At 40.5% G+C, this 14991-nt stretch overlaps 1 protein-coding gene across 2 annotated transcripts in view; it reads right to left on the bottom strand.

Annotated features, from left to right (window-relative positions):
- The window catches only part of LOC111979507 (solute carrier family 12 member 7), a 107288-nt gene that overhangs the window by 39495 nt on the left and 52802 nt on the right, over positions 1 to 14991 (bottom strand). For both annotated transcript variants that reach the window (XM_024010096.3, XM_024010097.2), the window contains exons 2-3: positions 7634 to 7728; positions 7286 to 7417 (exon numbers count right to left, since the gene is read on the bottom strand). In XM_024010096.3, the coding sequence (XP_023865864.1) occupies positions 7286 to 7417; positions 7634 to 7728 (227 nt within the window). The remainder of the gene's footprint in view (positions 1 to 7285; positions 7418 to 7633; positions 7729 to 14991) is intronic.

The following is a 14991-nucleotide window of genomic DNA, read 5'->3' as shown; positions in this document are numbered from 1 at the left end:
AGTGCCCTAGACCACTGCGCCACCCGGGAAGCCCCGCTATACATTACTTTTACCCATTTAATAAGAAATTCAACGATATTGAAAAAATCCAGGCATTTATACAGTGTATTCAGAAAGGATTCAAACCCTTTCAATTTTCCATATTTTGTTACGTTACAGCCTTATTCTAAAATAGATTAAATTAAAAAAAGGTCCTCTATCTACACACAATACCCCATAATGACAAAGCGAAAACAGGTTTAGACATTTTGACAAAATTATTACAAATCACAAACTGTAATACCTTATTTACATACAGTGCCAGTCAAAAGACATATCTACGCATTCAAGGGATTTTCTTTATTTTTACATTGCAGAATAATAGTGAAGACATCAAAACTATGAAATAACACATATGGAATCATGTAGTAAGCGAAAASGTAATAGTAATATTTTGATTTGTTTATTTGAGATTCTTCAAAGTAGCCACAATTTGCCTTGATGACAGCTTTGCACACTCTTGGCATTCTCTCATCAGCATCATGAGGTAGTCACCTGGAATACATTTCAATTAACAGGTGTGCCTTGTTAAAGTTCATTTGTGGAATTTCTTTCCTTCTTAATGCATTTGAGCCAATCAGTTAAATTGTGACAAGGTAGACCAAGTCCATATTATGGCAAAAACAGCTCAAATAAGCAAAGAGAGCCCATCATTACTTTAAGACATGAAGGTCAGTCAATRTGGAACATTTCAATAACTTTGAAAGTTTCTTCAAGTGCAGTCGCAAAAATCATTAAGCGCTATGATGAAACTGGCTCTCATGAGGACCACCACAGAAAAGGAAGATCCAGAGTTACCTCTGCTACAAAGGATAAGTTCATTAAGGCTAGAAATTGTAGCTTAACCAGCATGGCTACCACAGCATTCTGCAGCAATATGCCATCCCATCTGGTCTGCGCTCAGTGGGACTACAATTTGTTTATCCACAGGACAATGACCCAACAGACGTCCAGGCTGTGTAAGGGCTATTTGACCAAGAAGGAAAATGATGGAGTGCTGCATCAGATGACCTGGCCTCCACAATCACCCAATCGCAACCCAATTGTGATGGTTTGGGATGAGTTGGACCGCAGAGTGAAGGAAAAGCAGCCAACAAGTGCTCAGCATGTGGGAACTCCTTCAAGACTGTTGGAAAAGCATTCCAGGTGAAGCTGGTTGAGAGAATGCCAAGCGGGTGCAAAGCTGTCATCAAGGCAAAGGGTGGCTACTTTGAAGAATCTAAAATATATTTATATTGATTTAACACTTTTTTGGTTACCACATGATTCAATATGTGTTATCACATGGTTTGGATATATTCACTATTATTCTACAATGTACAAAATAGTAAAAATAAAGAACATTTTTGACAGGTACTGTAAGAATTCAGACCCTTTGCTATGAGACTTGAAATTGAGCTCAGGTGCATCCTGTTTCCATTGATCATCCTTGAGGTGTTTCTACAACTTGGAGTCAACCTGTGGTAAATTGAACTGATTGGACAAGATTTGGAAAGGCTCACACCTGTCTAAATAAGGTCCCACAGTTGACAGTGCATGTCAGAGAAAAAACCAAGCCATGAGGTTGAAGGAATTGTCCGTAGAGCTCCGAGACATAAAAAGGGCAAGGGGTCTGAAAAATTTCCAAATGCACTGTATATAAAATCCAGTCCTACTTTATAAAAAGGCCTTTTCAAAATCTGTTATAAATACCAGGCCTGGTTTCTTAGATGTTTCATGTTGTTCTATTATTTCTAGTAGTGTTTGTACATTATCTCCAATGTATCGTCCATGTAAAAAACCTCTCTGAAAAGGATGAACAATACCTGGTAAAAACGTTTTAATTCGGAGTGCTATGCATTTCACTAGTATTTTTTAGTATTACCATCACAAAATTGAAGAGGCTTACAGATCTTTTTTTTCTTCTATATTTGCAATCTGGGTCTTGTTTTAATAATAGTGAAACCAGACCTTCCTGCTGAGTACCTGACAGAGTACCATTTCTATAGGAGAAGTTAAAACATGCTAATAATGAGCTTTGAGTATATCTAAAAAGGCTTGATACTTACAGTTGAAGTCGGAAGTTTATATACACCTTAGCCAAATACATTTAAACAGTTTCTCAATTTCTGACATTTAATCCTAGTAAAAATGCCCTGAGAGAATGATTAATTTCAGCTTTCATCATATTCCCAGTGGGTCAGAAGTTTACATACACTGAATTAGTACTTGGTAGCATTGCCTTTAAATTGTTTAACTTGGGTCAAATGTTTTGGGTAGCCTTCCACAAGCTACCCAGAATAAATTGGGTGAATTTTGGCCCATTCCTCCTGACAGAGCTGGTGTAACTGAGTCAGGTTTGTAGGCTTCCTTGCTCGCACACGCTTTTTCAGTTCTGCCCACAAAWTTTCTATAGGATTGAGGTCAGGCCTTTGTGATGGCCACTCCAATACCTTGACTTTGTTGTCCTTAAGCCATTTTGCCACAACTTTGGAAGTATGCTTGGGGTCATTGTCCATTTGGAAGACCCACTTGCGACCAAACATTAACTTCCTGACTGATGTCTTGAGATGTTGCGTCAATATATCCACATCATTTTCCTACCTCATGATGCCATCTATTTTGTGAAGTGCACCAGTCCCTCCTGCAGCAAAGCACCCCCACAACATGATGCTGCCACCCCCGCGCTTCACGGTTGGGATGGTGTTCTCGGCTTGCAAGCATCCCCCTTTTTCCTCCAAACAAAACGATGGTCATTATGGCCAAACAGTTCTATTTTTGTTTCATCAGACCAGAGGACATTTCTCCAAAAAGTACCATCTTTGTCCCCATGTGCGTTGCAAACTGTAGTCTGGCTTTTTTATGGCTTCTTCCTTGCTGAGCGGCCTTTCAGGTTATGTCGATATAGGACTCGTTTTACTGTGGATATGGATCCTTTGGTACCCGTTTCCTCCAGCATCTTCACAAGGTCCTTTGCTGTTCTATTGGGATTGATTTACACTTCTCGCACCAAAGTATGTTCATCTCTAGGAGACAGAATGCGTCTCCTTCCTGAGCGGTATGACGGCTGCGTGGTCCCATGGTGTTTATAATTGCATACTATTATTTGTACAGATAAACATGGTACCTTCAGGCATTTGGAAATTGCTCCCAAGGATGAACCAGACTTGTGGAGGTCTACAATTTTTCTCTGAGGTCTTGGCTGATTTCTTTTGATTTTCCCATGATGTCAAGCAAAGAGGCACTGAGTTTGAAGGTAGGCCTTGAAATACATCCAAAGGTACACCTCCAATTGACTCAAATGATGTCAATTAGCCTATCAGAAGCTTCTAAAGCCATGACATCATTTTCTGGAATTTCCAAGCTGTTTAAAGGCACAGTCAATTTAGTGTATGTAAACTTCTCACCCACTGGAATTGTGATACAGTGAATTATAAGTGAAATAATCTGTCTGTAAACAATTGTTGGAAAAATTACTTGTGTCATGCACAACGTAGATGTCCTAACCGACTTGTAAAAACTATAGTTTGTTAACAAGAAATGTGTGGAGTGGTTGAAAAACAAGTTTTAATGACTCCAACCTAAGTGTATGTAAACTTCCGACTTCAACTGTATCTTTACCGGTATGAAATCAAGCCCTGAGGTTTTTCCAGACTGATCGGATTGATAGCCTCAAACAGGAAGTGAGAATTCTGAGGCTGGTTGATTTTCAACTCATCGCCTATTCAAATCCCAGTAAGATATGGATCTGTTTGCACTTCCTACGCCTTCCACTAGATGTCAACAGTCTGTAGAACGTTGAATRAAGCCTCTACTGKGRTGTGGGGCCGGATGGGAGGTGTTTCAGTCAGTGGTCTGGCAGAGTSCCAGTTCTTGGTCACGCGCATTCCAAATGATATCGCCTTGCGTTCCATTACTTCTGTAGACACAAAGGAATTCTCCGGTTGGAACGTTATTTAATATTTATGATAACATCCTGAAGATTGATTCTCTACTTAGTTTGATCAGTTTATTCGACCTGTAATTTAACTTTTTTAAATTTGTCCGAAATTTCGTATTTCTGTTGACTCCAACATGGCGGAGAAATGTTGTTATATCTGAGAGCTGTCTCAGAGCGCCGTCAAGTTTAAAAAAAAATCTGACTCAGCGGTTGCATTAAGAACAATTGTATCTTTAATTCTATGTAAAACATGTATCTTTCATCAAAGTTTATGATGAGTATTTCTGTTATTTGACGTGGTTCTCTGCAATTTCTCCGGATATTTTGGAGGCATTTCTGAACATGGCGCTAATGTAAACCGAGATTTGTGGATATAAATATGCACATTATCGAACAAAACATACATGTATTGTGTAACATGATGTCCTAGGAGTGTCATCTGATGAAGATTATCAAAGGTTAGTGATTCATTTTATCTCTATTTCTGCTTTTTGCTTCTCTTTGGCTGGAAAAATGGCTGTGTTTTTCTGTGACTTGGCTCTGACCTAACATAATCGTTTAGTGTGCTTTCGCCGAAAAGCCTATATGAAATCAGACATGTTGGCTGGATTCACAACATGTGTAGCTTTAATTTGGTATCTTTCATGTGTGATTTAATGAAAGTTTGATTTTTATAGTATTTTATTTGAATTTGGCACGCTGCATTTTCTCTGGGTTTTGGCCAAGTGAGACAGTAGCGTCCCGCCTAAACTCAGATTTTTGGATATAAATATGAATTTTACTGAACAAAACATACATGTATTGTGTAACATGAAGTCCTATGAATGTCATCTGATGAAGATCATCAAAGGTTAGTGATTAATTCTAACTCTATTTCTGCTTTTTGATACTCCTCTCTTTGGCTGGAAAAATGTCTGTTTTTCTGTGGCTATGTACTGAGCTAACATAATCGCAAGGTGTGCTTTCGCCGTAAATCCTTTTTGAAATCAGACACTTTGGCTGGATTAACGAGAAGTTTATCTTTAAAATGGTGTATAATACTTGTATGTTTGAGGAATTTTAATTATGAGATTTCTGTTGTTTTGAATTTCGCGCCCTGCAATTTCACTGGCTGTTGGTTAGGTGGGACGCTACCGTCCCACATATCCCAGAGAAGTTAAAAGGTATCCCAAACAATAAAGGGATTTGCTGAACCTATTTTGCACTGAATAAATTCAGTAATAAACTATTAGTTAAGAAAAAATTGTCCTCCAGTAGACTTAGATAGAATTTCCGATATCCCCGTCCACGTGGAAATTCTGTAAGAGTTACGTGAAGGCCAATTAGATGATGGTCCGATCGCATTCTGTCTCCTATCAATACCTTTGATGCAAGAGAGAAAGAAACAAAGTAGTCAAGACGACTAGCTTGATTAAGTCTCCTGAACAATACATCTTACAGCTGAGATTACAATTGGTGTTATTCCCCAGATAATTTTTGGTCTACAAATGTAACGTGGGCAAAAAGAGTTGGCAAAATATTAACAGAGCTGTACACTATTTCGTAAATGTTTATTTTAAAATTGGCTCATTAGCAGCCATCAAACTATCTAATTTGGAATGCGGTCACTGGCAGCATAAAAAAACAACAATGGTGAAGTCAATGGTGTGAGGTCAGCTGCTTAATTAACTGTGCCCTGTGATTCAAACCCAGTATCAGGAAACCACATCATTTAGCTGGGTTACTCACTACACTAAACATATACAATACCGTCACATGCAAACCATACCACGCCAATCCTCCTACAACAATTCTCACTACACAAGTTGTTTTGTTTTAAGCCTGTTCCATCCCCCATCCATCTTCCTGTGTTTGCAAGTGAATTTTTACAAATATTGTCTGATAACATTATGTAAACGCAACTGACAAATTTATTGCAGAATAAATGTGCGTCACAGTTTGGAATTTAGAACTTGAATAATTATATTTCTGGAGTCTATGAAGAGAGTGAACATAGGATTAAGTTTGCATTGGCATGCATTTCAGACAGTGAGTGCACAGATGTATTGCTCAAATAAATGCAGAATGCACATTGCAATGTAAGAAAACATCAGAAGTGGATCCTTCCTTAATCTCTCGTGGACAGACTACGTAAACATTACTGGTACTAATTACGCAATATTTTAGTTCTGGGTTAACTAAGATTAATCCTTCCTCGGTGTTCAGCCCTTTGTCAGCATTTACCCATTCATGCTCACATTTAATAACAGAAAAGTATTTTAAGTTGAAAACATCATGTTGAGACCCTTGCAGTCCTTCAGAAAAATCAACAGAACGATTCAGTAAAATAATACTATATCTGTTCTGTGTGTATGTAAATAGAGTTCGGAAAGCAGGACGATCCAAATATAACACCCAAACACAGCGTACAGTTATTGGATACCTTTACAATGATCTGTTTGACCTCATCACAGCCATACAATCCATACCCTGATCACCACAGGATAAATGAACAATTTCAGTGTGTCATCCACCGGTTGATGACACAAGCGTCGCCCCCGGTATGCCCCACAATGCAATTCAACAGTCCAAAGTTACAACGCCACCCACTCCTTTGAGATCAGAGAACCCTGCAAAAACACACCTACAATCAAATCAACAGCCCCCCCCCCCCCCAAAAAAAGAAGCCGCTGCGTAAATACAGTACAGTACATACCATATATCCCATAAGACAACACAGCCCTCTCTCAATACTGCTGTTGGTTCTCCTGTACGCCTTTTTACCAGGGTCAATGTGGCCCTTGTTCATAGACCATTCACAACCTGGAGTGGCATCTTTACGATCCACTCTTTGTCTCCAAAACCTCCCTCCCCAAGCCAATCAGATCTCCAGCAGGGAGATGTGCTGGAGTAATTGTCAGGGGACAGAGGCATGGTTTCTGTGGCCTTGCGGTGGTGCTCTGACGCTGAAGAGCAACAGTAGGGGTATTTCTTTGGATGGGATTGGTAGCAACGGCTAGAAGGATGTGAAGGCAGCTATAAAAGAAGTTTGCTCAAGGCCTGGCATCAGTTGTAACAAAAATAAGCCTGAGAGAACCCAGCCTGTGGTCACAAGAATGCTGCTTTATATTCTCAAATTCTCACTCTGTTCTCAGAGGAGCTGCTGAATAGCCATCACGCTCACCAACCAAGGTTGGCTTGCACGATAAGAGCATTTTTTTCTGATCCAAGAACAATGTTCTTGTCAAGTCGATTGAGAGTTAATACAATGTCTGTCTTCTACTGTACCTCTTTAGCAACCTCTCCCACAAAGTACACACTGGGATGACAACGGTCATACTGTAGTACCTTGACTGTAATCTTTGTGACCCCCTCCTCATTCTCGTACTCCTCGTGCTCAGTGACGCCTTGGGTGAGGTTGGTGTAGTTGGCCAGCTTGTTGAGGAGAGAGGACACCATGGGGTTGCTCTCAATCTCTTCCTGTCAATAAGAACACGACAACATAGAAATCAGGACACCATGGCATTGAAGACATCCAAGTATACAACAAACAAACACAACACATGTTTGGATGATATGTAGTCTACAACAACATAATCCAGGTAAGCATTTAGCTCCCACTTTAGATTAAGTGGCATAAAATGTATGTGGTAATTAATTACATTATAATATCAAACGCATTTACATGTGGTATACCTCAAAGAGAGCCATGTTCTTGCCATCGTAGTAGTTTCCTCGGTCATGGTCAGTGTTGTTGATGAAAGGGCTGCTCTCTCTGGGAGTGTTATCTCCTGGGAGACAACAGAAAACGTGATAGCGTAAGATAAAACAAACCTCTACTGTACAATGGAAAAAACAGATACCCAAACACGCTTCAGCCCAGCTTAAACAAAAAAAGGGTGCTCGACTAAGGGACTTGAAAAWMAAAAAAAAAACATTCCTTACCCCAGGATACTTCAACTGGTGACTAAGAAGGAGAATAAAGAAAAAGGAGCATTCTGTTTCTGCATAAATCTTATAGATTTATTGATGGGACAAACAAACAATAGGCTTACGTTTCGGCATGAATCACCTTCATCAGAGCCTTGAGCAGGAAAAGGGTTAGAGTCACCAATATACCCTTGCATTGGAGTGTCCCACTAGTCATGTCAATCAAACATGTCAATAATGTCAACACTGTCAGGAGTAGCAACTACAGGTTATTCATACAAGAGTATGAACATCATTCAAGATTCCAACATATACATTCCACTTAAATAACAAAAGAAAGAGAAACTAAGAAAAATGCATTTACAAAAAAGATGAGAAAGAGAGCTGTTCATTCAGACCCTTTGGCTTGACGCAATCTAAGCAGTCGAGCCAAAGTGCCTCTCTCTAACAATTTCTTCACAATATTGCCCCCTCTGGAGGTAAGAGAAACTTTCTCAATTCCCCAKAATTTTAAGGTTGAGGCTGACCCATGATTGGCACTCGCGTACAGTGGTGGAAAAAGTACTCAATTGTCATACTTCAGTAAAAGTAAAGATACTTGAGTCATTATCTATTAAGGTAAAAGTGAAAGTCACCCAGGAAAACACTACTTGAGTAGAATCTAAAAGTATTTGGTTTTAAATATACTTACAGTTGAAGTTGGAAGTTTACATACACTTAGGTTGGAGTCATTAGGTTGGAGTCATTAAAACTCGTTTTTCAACCACTCCACAAATTTCAATGTTAACAAACTATAGTTTTGGCAAGTCGGTTAGGACATCTACTTTGTGCATGACAAGTCATTTTTCTAACAATTGTTTACAGACAAATGATTTAACTTATAATTCACTGTATCACAATTCCAGTRGGTCAGAAGTTTACATACASTAAGTTGACTGTGCCTTTAAACAGCTTGCAAAATTCCAGAAAATGATGTCATGGCTTTAGAAGCTTCTGATAGGCTAATTGACATMATTTGGGTCAATTGGAGGTGTACCTGTGGATKTATTTCGAGGCCTACCTTCAAACTCAGTGCCTCYTTGCWTGACAYCATGGGAAAATCAAAAGAAATCAGCCAAGACAAAAAAAAGAAAAAAAAGACTTGGAGACGTCCACAAGTCTGGTTCATCCTTGGGAGCAATTTCCAAACGCCTGAAGGTACCACGTTCATCTGTACAAACAATAGTATGCAAGTATAAACACCATGGGACCACGCAGCCGTCATACCGCTCAGGAAGAAGACGCGTTCTGTCTCCTAGAGATGAACGTACTTTGGTGCGAGAAGTGCAAATCAATCCCAAAACAGCAGCAAAGGATCCTGTGAAGATGCTGGAGGAAACAGGTACAAAAGTATCTATATCCACAGTAAAACGAGTCCTATATTGGCATAACCTGAAAGGCTGCTCAGCAAGGAAGAGGGGCAGTGTGCAGTGCRATGGCGATGGCATCGTCTGTGGATCTATTGGGGCGGTAAGCAAATTGAAGTGAGTCTAGGGTGTCAGGTAAGGTAGAGGTGATATGATCCTTAACTAGCCTCTCAACAAAAGGACTTGAGTTTCTGTATGTTATCACAATCACACCATGAGTGGTTAAGAAAGCCATGTTTCCGTGAAACGGAGTATGTTACAATCCCTGATGTCTATCTGGAAGGAGATCCTTGCCCTGAGCTCGTCGACTTTATTATCCAGAGACTGAACATTAGCGAGTAATATACTCGGAAGCGGTGGATGGTGTGCTCGCCTCCTGAGTCAGACTAGAAGTACACTCCAAATACCTCTTCCCCACCAGCGGAGTTTGAGCAGCCTCTGGAATAACTTCAATTGCCCTGGTAGGTACGAACAAAGGATCCAATTCGGGAAAGTCGTATTCCTGGTCGCAATGCTGGTGAGTTACCGCCGTTCTAACATCCAAAAGTTATTTCTGGCAGTATGTAATAACGCTAAACAAAATCTGGGCTAATAATGCAAGGGGAAAAAAGGAAATCAGTCAATTGAAATACATTCATTAGGCCCTAGAATGCCCTAATCTATGGATTTCACACGACTAGCAAGATATCCTTTAAAAAAACTGGCCTCACAAATGGGCCTCAGGATCTCGTCACGGTATTTCTGTGCATTCAAATTGCCATCGATAAAATGCAATTGTGTTCGCTGTCCGTAGCTTATGCCTGCCCATACCATAGCCCCACCGCCACCATGGGGCACTCTGTTCACAACATTGACATCAGCAAACCGCTTGCCCACAAAACTACATACACATGCTCTGCAGTTGTGAGGCCGTTTGGATGTACTGCCAAATTCTCTAAAACAACATTGGAGGCGGCTTATGGTAGAGCAATAAACATTCAAATCTCAGGCAACAGCTCTGGTGGACATTCCTGCAGTCAGCATGCCAATTGCACATTCCCTCAAAACTTGAGACATCTGCGGCATTGTGCTGTGTGACAAAACTGCACATTTTACGGGGGTCTTTTATTGTCCCCAGCACAAGGTGCACCTGTGTAATGATTAGGGCTGACCCCAATTAGTTGACTGGTTGATTGTTTGGTTGTTAGGCTGTTGGTCGACCGAGATTGTTTTAGTCGAGCAGTAACAAATATATATTTGCGCCGAGCAGTAACAAATATATATTTGCGCCCATCTCAGTGAACTAAGCCCTTGTGGAAGCCTAGACTAAAAGCCAATTTATGCTTGATCTGAAAGTGTGGTTGGAGCCTCCATATGGAAAGTGTGACAGAATTGCGGAGCCTCCAGAGGCATGCAGAGGCCAAATCGAGCTCCATACCGCATCGACATGCGCTTTCCAAATTTTGAAACAATGCACAGGCCTCTGTATAGCTCCGCATTTTTTTATTKAWTTTTTTTTATTTCACCTTTATTTAACCAGGTAGGCTAGTTGAGAACAAGTTCTCATTTGCAACTGCGACCTGGCCAAGATAAAGCATAGCAGTGTGAACAGACAACACAGAGTTACACATGGAGTAAACAATAAACAAGTCAATAACATGGTAGAAAAAAAGAGAATCTATATACAATGTGTGCAAAAGGCATGAGGTAGGCAATAAATCGAATAATTACAATTTAGCAGATTAACACTGGAGTGATAAATCATCAGATGAACATGTGCAAGAAAGCATTGACATGATTGGTTGACTGTAGGTGGGGGCGGTACATCCTGTAGAAAACACAAACTCACCTTCTTGACAAAAGCTCAGCACTGCTCCGCGAAGCGCAAGAAGTATGAAYGCCCTGACTTCTGCTGAGGCCGCATCACCGTAAATGCTGCATGGCCAATGCAGCCGTTGGATTGACCATGCACAATGCACTTCTCTCTCGCCAATTTGTGCACATTCATTGTTTCATAACTTTATGATGTGAATTGTTCACGTTTGATTGTTAGTGTTATTTCAATTCTCCATTACATATATCACCAGTAGTACATTTACTGTTCTTTCCTATAATTTCTAATCTACAATGTTGGTTATGGTCATTTCTATTAATACATTCAATATTATTATTCCAGGACTCCCGTTATCATTTTAGGAGTGGATAAATTGTAGCATAGGTTGTGCACTCTGGAAAATGTTGCGAGAAACAAGTTTTGGTTAATTTCACTCCATTTATGAGTTTTGTCAATTTAGCGAATTGTCTTTTGTTTGAGCGTTCCTGTTAATGTTGAGTAAGGACGCACACGCATAGAAGTAGGACGAAAGGCTACATGGCCTGAGTGCAAATGTAGGCATACAGTGAGAAAGTATTCAGACCCCTTGACTTTTTCCACATTTTGTTACATTACAGCCTTTTCTAAAACTGATTTCCTCAATCTTAACACAATACCCCATAAAACAGGTTGAGAAATTGTTGCTTATTTTTTTTTTTTTTTACTGAAATGATAGATGCACGATATAAAAATCGGTAAGCATATCGGAATAGGCCGATATTAGCTAAAAATGCCAACATCGACCCGATGTCTAGTTTAACAGCGATGTGCAAAACCGATGTCAAAGCTGACGTGCATACCTATATAACATAGGTAGATTATGTAATGACGCCATGAAAAAYACAGCGCTACACGTGCAACACAGCATTCCTAACCTAACCCACGTCTGCTGTGTGGATCTATTTTGAAGTTTCAAAGGAAGATAACAAAAAGGCCATATGCAACGTTTGTATCATTCAATACCACAAAACCCATAGGGTTAAAACTTGCAAAAGTACTCTACTACCCACACAGACAGTGTGGTGAAGAATGCGCAACAGCGCCTCTTCAACCTCAGGAGGCTAAAGAAATTGGGCTTGTCACCTAAAACACTGACAAACTTTTACAGATGCACAATTTAAAGCATCCTGTAGAGCTGTATCACCGCCTGGTATGGCAACTGTACCACCCGCAACCGCAATGCTCTCTAGTGGGTGGTGCGGTCTGCCCAACGCATCACCGGGGGCACACTGCCTACCCTCCAGGACTTCAGTACCCGATGTCGCAGGAAGGCCAAAAAGATCATCAAGAACATCAACCACCACTGCCTGTTCACCCCGCTATCATCCAGAAGGCGAGGTCAGTCCAGGTACCTCAAAGCTGGGACCGAGAGACTGAAAAACAGCTTCTATCTCAAGGCCATCAGACTGTTAAATAGCCATCACTAGCACATTAGAGGCTGCTGCCTATAGGCATAGACCAGAAATCACTGGCCACTTTAAGGAACGGAACACTAGTCACTTTAATGCAAAATATGTAAACATTATTAGTCATCTCATATGTATATACTGTATTCTATACATCTTAGTCCGTTCCGCTCTGACATTGCTCGTCCATATGTATATAGTCTCAATTCATTCATACTTAGATGTGTGTATTAGGTATATGTTGTGTAATTTGTTAGATATTTCTGCACTGTCGGAGCTAGAAGCACAAGCATTTCGCTACACCCGCAATAACACGTTAATCAATTGTATGTGACCAATAACATTTGATTTGATTTACTAGAGGCTGTGAACAAGCGAGTCGGTGGCATTCTCTCTGAGCCTCTTTACTGTGTCGCCACCACGCTCGATGCTAGGTACAAGGACCGCTACTTCCATGCAGACAATACACAGGGTTTACGTGAAATGTTAGACACAGCTGGACAAGATGGAAACAGACACAGTGACAGTGCGTACCGAGAAAGAGGACYCACGACAGATGTGCTAAATTGTCTAAAAATCTGTTTTCGCTTTGTCATTATGGGGTATTGTGTGTAGATTGATGAGGGGGGAAAAACAAACACATTTTAGAAAAAGGCTGTAACGTAAAAAAAAGAAAAGAAAAGTGGAACAAGTCAATGGGTTCGAATACACTGTATTAAATGTGTCCATTTTGGGATCAGATGGTATTTCTGATTGGCTTAATGCATCACCACTAATGACCTGTGGAGCTTCTCAAAGTAAGGTTGTTTTCTTCACCTCAAACACCAAGCAAACAAAGTCTGTTTTTACATCCATTGAGAATTACAATAGTTCCTCAATGCATTTGAAAAATCATTCCAGCTCTCTATCTTTCGATAACCACTCAGCGTGAAAGGGAAAAATGTCACACTCTGATCCAGTGGAAATGTTTTAAAATAGGCCTACCTGATTACTTATCAGTGCTTGACTTGGACTGAAATGGGTTTTGGTACTCATTTTGGATGCTGGTACTCAGCTCCAGTGAGCTCCTGCCCAAGTCAAGCACTGCTTCTAATCCCTTGCGGAAATAGCCTACGGCTCTGTCTGTCCCGCGCTCACTGGAGCAGGAAACTCTGAGGGCCTAGAATATTTTATACGATGTTGCAAGTTTGCTAGGACAATCTTCAGGGCTGGACCCAAGTTAATACAATGTTTCAAGTTCGCTGCATAGAGGACATGTGTAGCCAATGTGATTTATAGGACATTTATTTTTATCAGGATATTTTCTACCTGCAAGCTGCAATGTTTTTACTTGTTGGCTTTATGTAGGCTATTTTTATAGTATTTTATTTATTTTTTAATATCCAAAACATACAATATACTTGCAGTGAAGCCGCGCAACAACTACACCACACCAGTCATCCAACAGACTCCCATTCAGAGCAACACACAGAAGCATCCAGGGTCAATGCCATGCTCGACATCTCCCACAAGGCCAAAAACGGGGACCCGAACCCTCCAAGATCCCCCCACAGTTCCCCAAGAGCTGCCCCTCAACCATCTGAGACCCCTCCCACAGCCCCAAAGGATTTTTTTWATTTTTTTATTCCACCAACAAAATTAACTAAAGAGAAAAAAGAAAAAGACAAAGGAAAACAGAAACAACAACGCAAAAAAAACTAAGGACATCAAGGACAACTAAAATCATAACAGCAAGGACAACTGTATATGTTTGATTGCATGTCTGGTAGCATTAACATGTGTGTCTGTCCGTGTATGTGTGTATTGAATGAGAGTGTGTGTATATGCATGTGTACCAACACCTGCACGGCAACAGCCTCAGACAAATCGGCATTAGCTGTAAAAATACTGCCCCTCAGTGTCATTCAAACGTACATTTTATTATGTTTTATTTTTACTTTATCTTTGACCATCATTCTATCTCCCACCCATCAACTCCACTCCCACTTGTCTCCAAATCCACATCCCAACCCTCAGCTTCCCTCAGCCCCTCCCACCTATCTCTGCTGGCCACCCTCTTCGGATTTCTACACGATTTCTACACGACATACACTACCGTTCAAAGTTTGGGGCCACTTAGAAATGTCTTTTTTTTTTTTTTAGAAAAGCACATGCTGGCCTTCTAGGCAGAGTTCCTCTGTCTAGTGTCTGTGTTCTTTTGCCCACCATAATCTTTTATTTTTATTTGTCAGTCTGAGATATGGCTTTTTCTTTGCAACTCTGCCTAGAAGGCCAGCATCCCGGAGCCACCTCTTCACTGTTGACGTTGAGACTGGTGTTTTGCGGGTACTATTTAATGAAGCTGCCAGTTGAGGACTTGTGAGGCGTCTGTTTCTCAAACTAGACACTAATGTACTTGTCCTCTTGCTCAGTTGTGCACAGGGGCCTCCCACTCTTTGTATTCTGGTTAAAGCCAGTTTG

The sequence above is a fragment of the Salvelinus sp. IW2-2015 genome, linkage group LG19 (genome assembly GCF_002910315.2).
Source record: "Salvelinus sp. IW2-2015 linkage group LG19, ASM291031v2, whole genome shotgun sequence".
In the NCBI taxonomy this organism is placed as follows: Eukaryota; Metazoa; Chordata; class Actinopteri; order Salmoniformes; family Salmonidae; genus Salvelinus; species Salvelinus sp. IW2-2015.
Note: the sequence above shows the minus strand (reverse complement) of the source record. Positions and strands in the feature narration are given on the sequence as shown.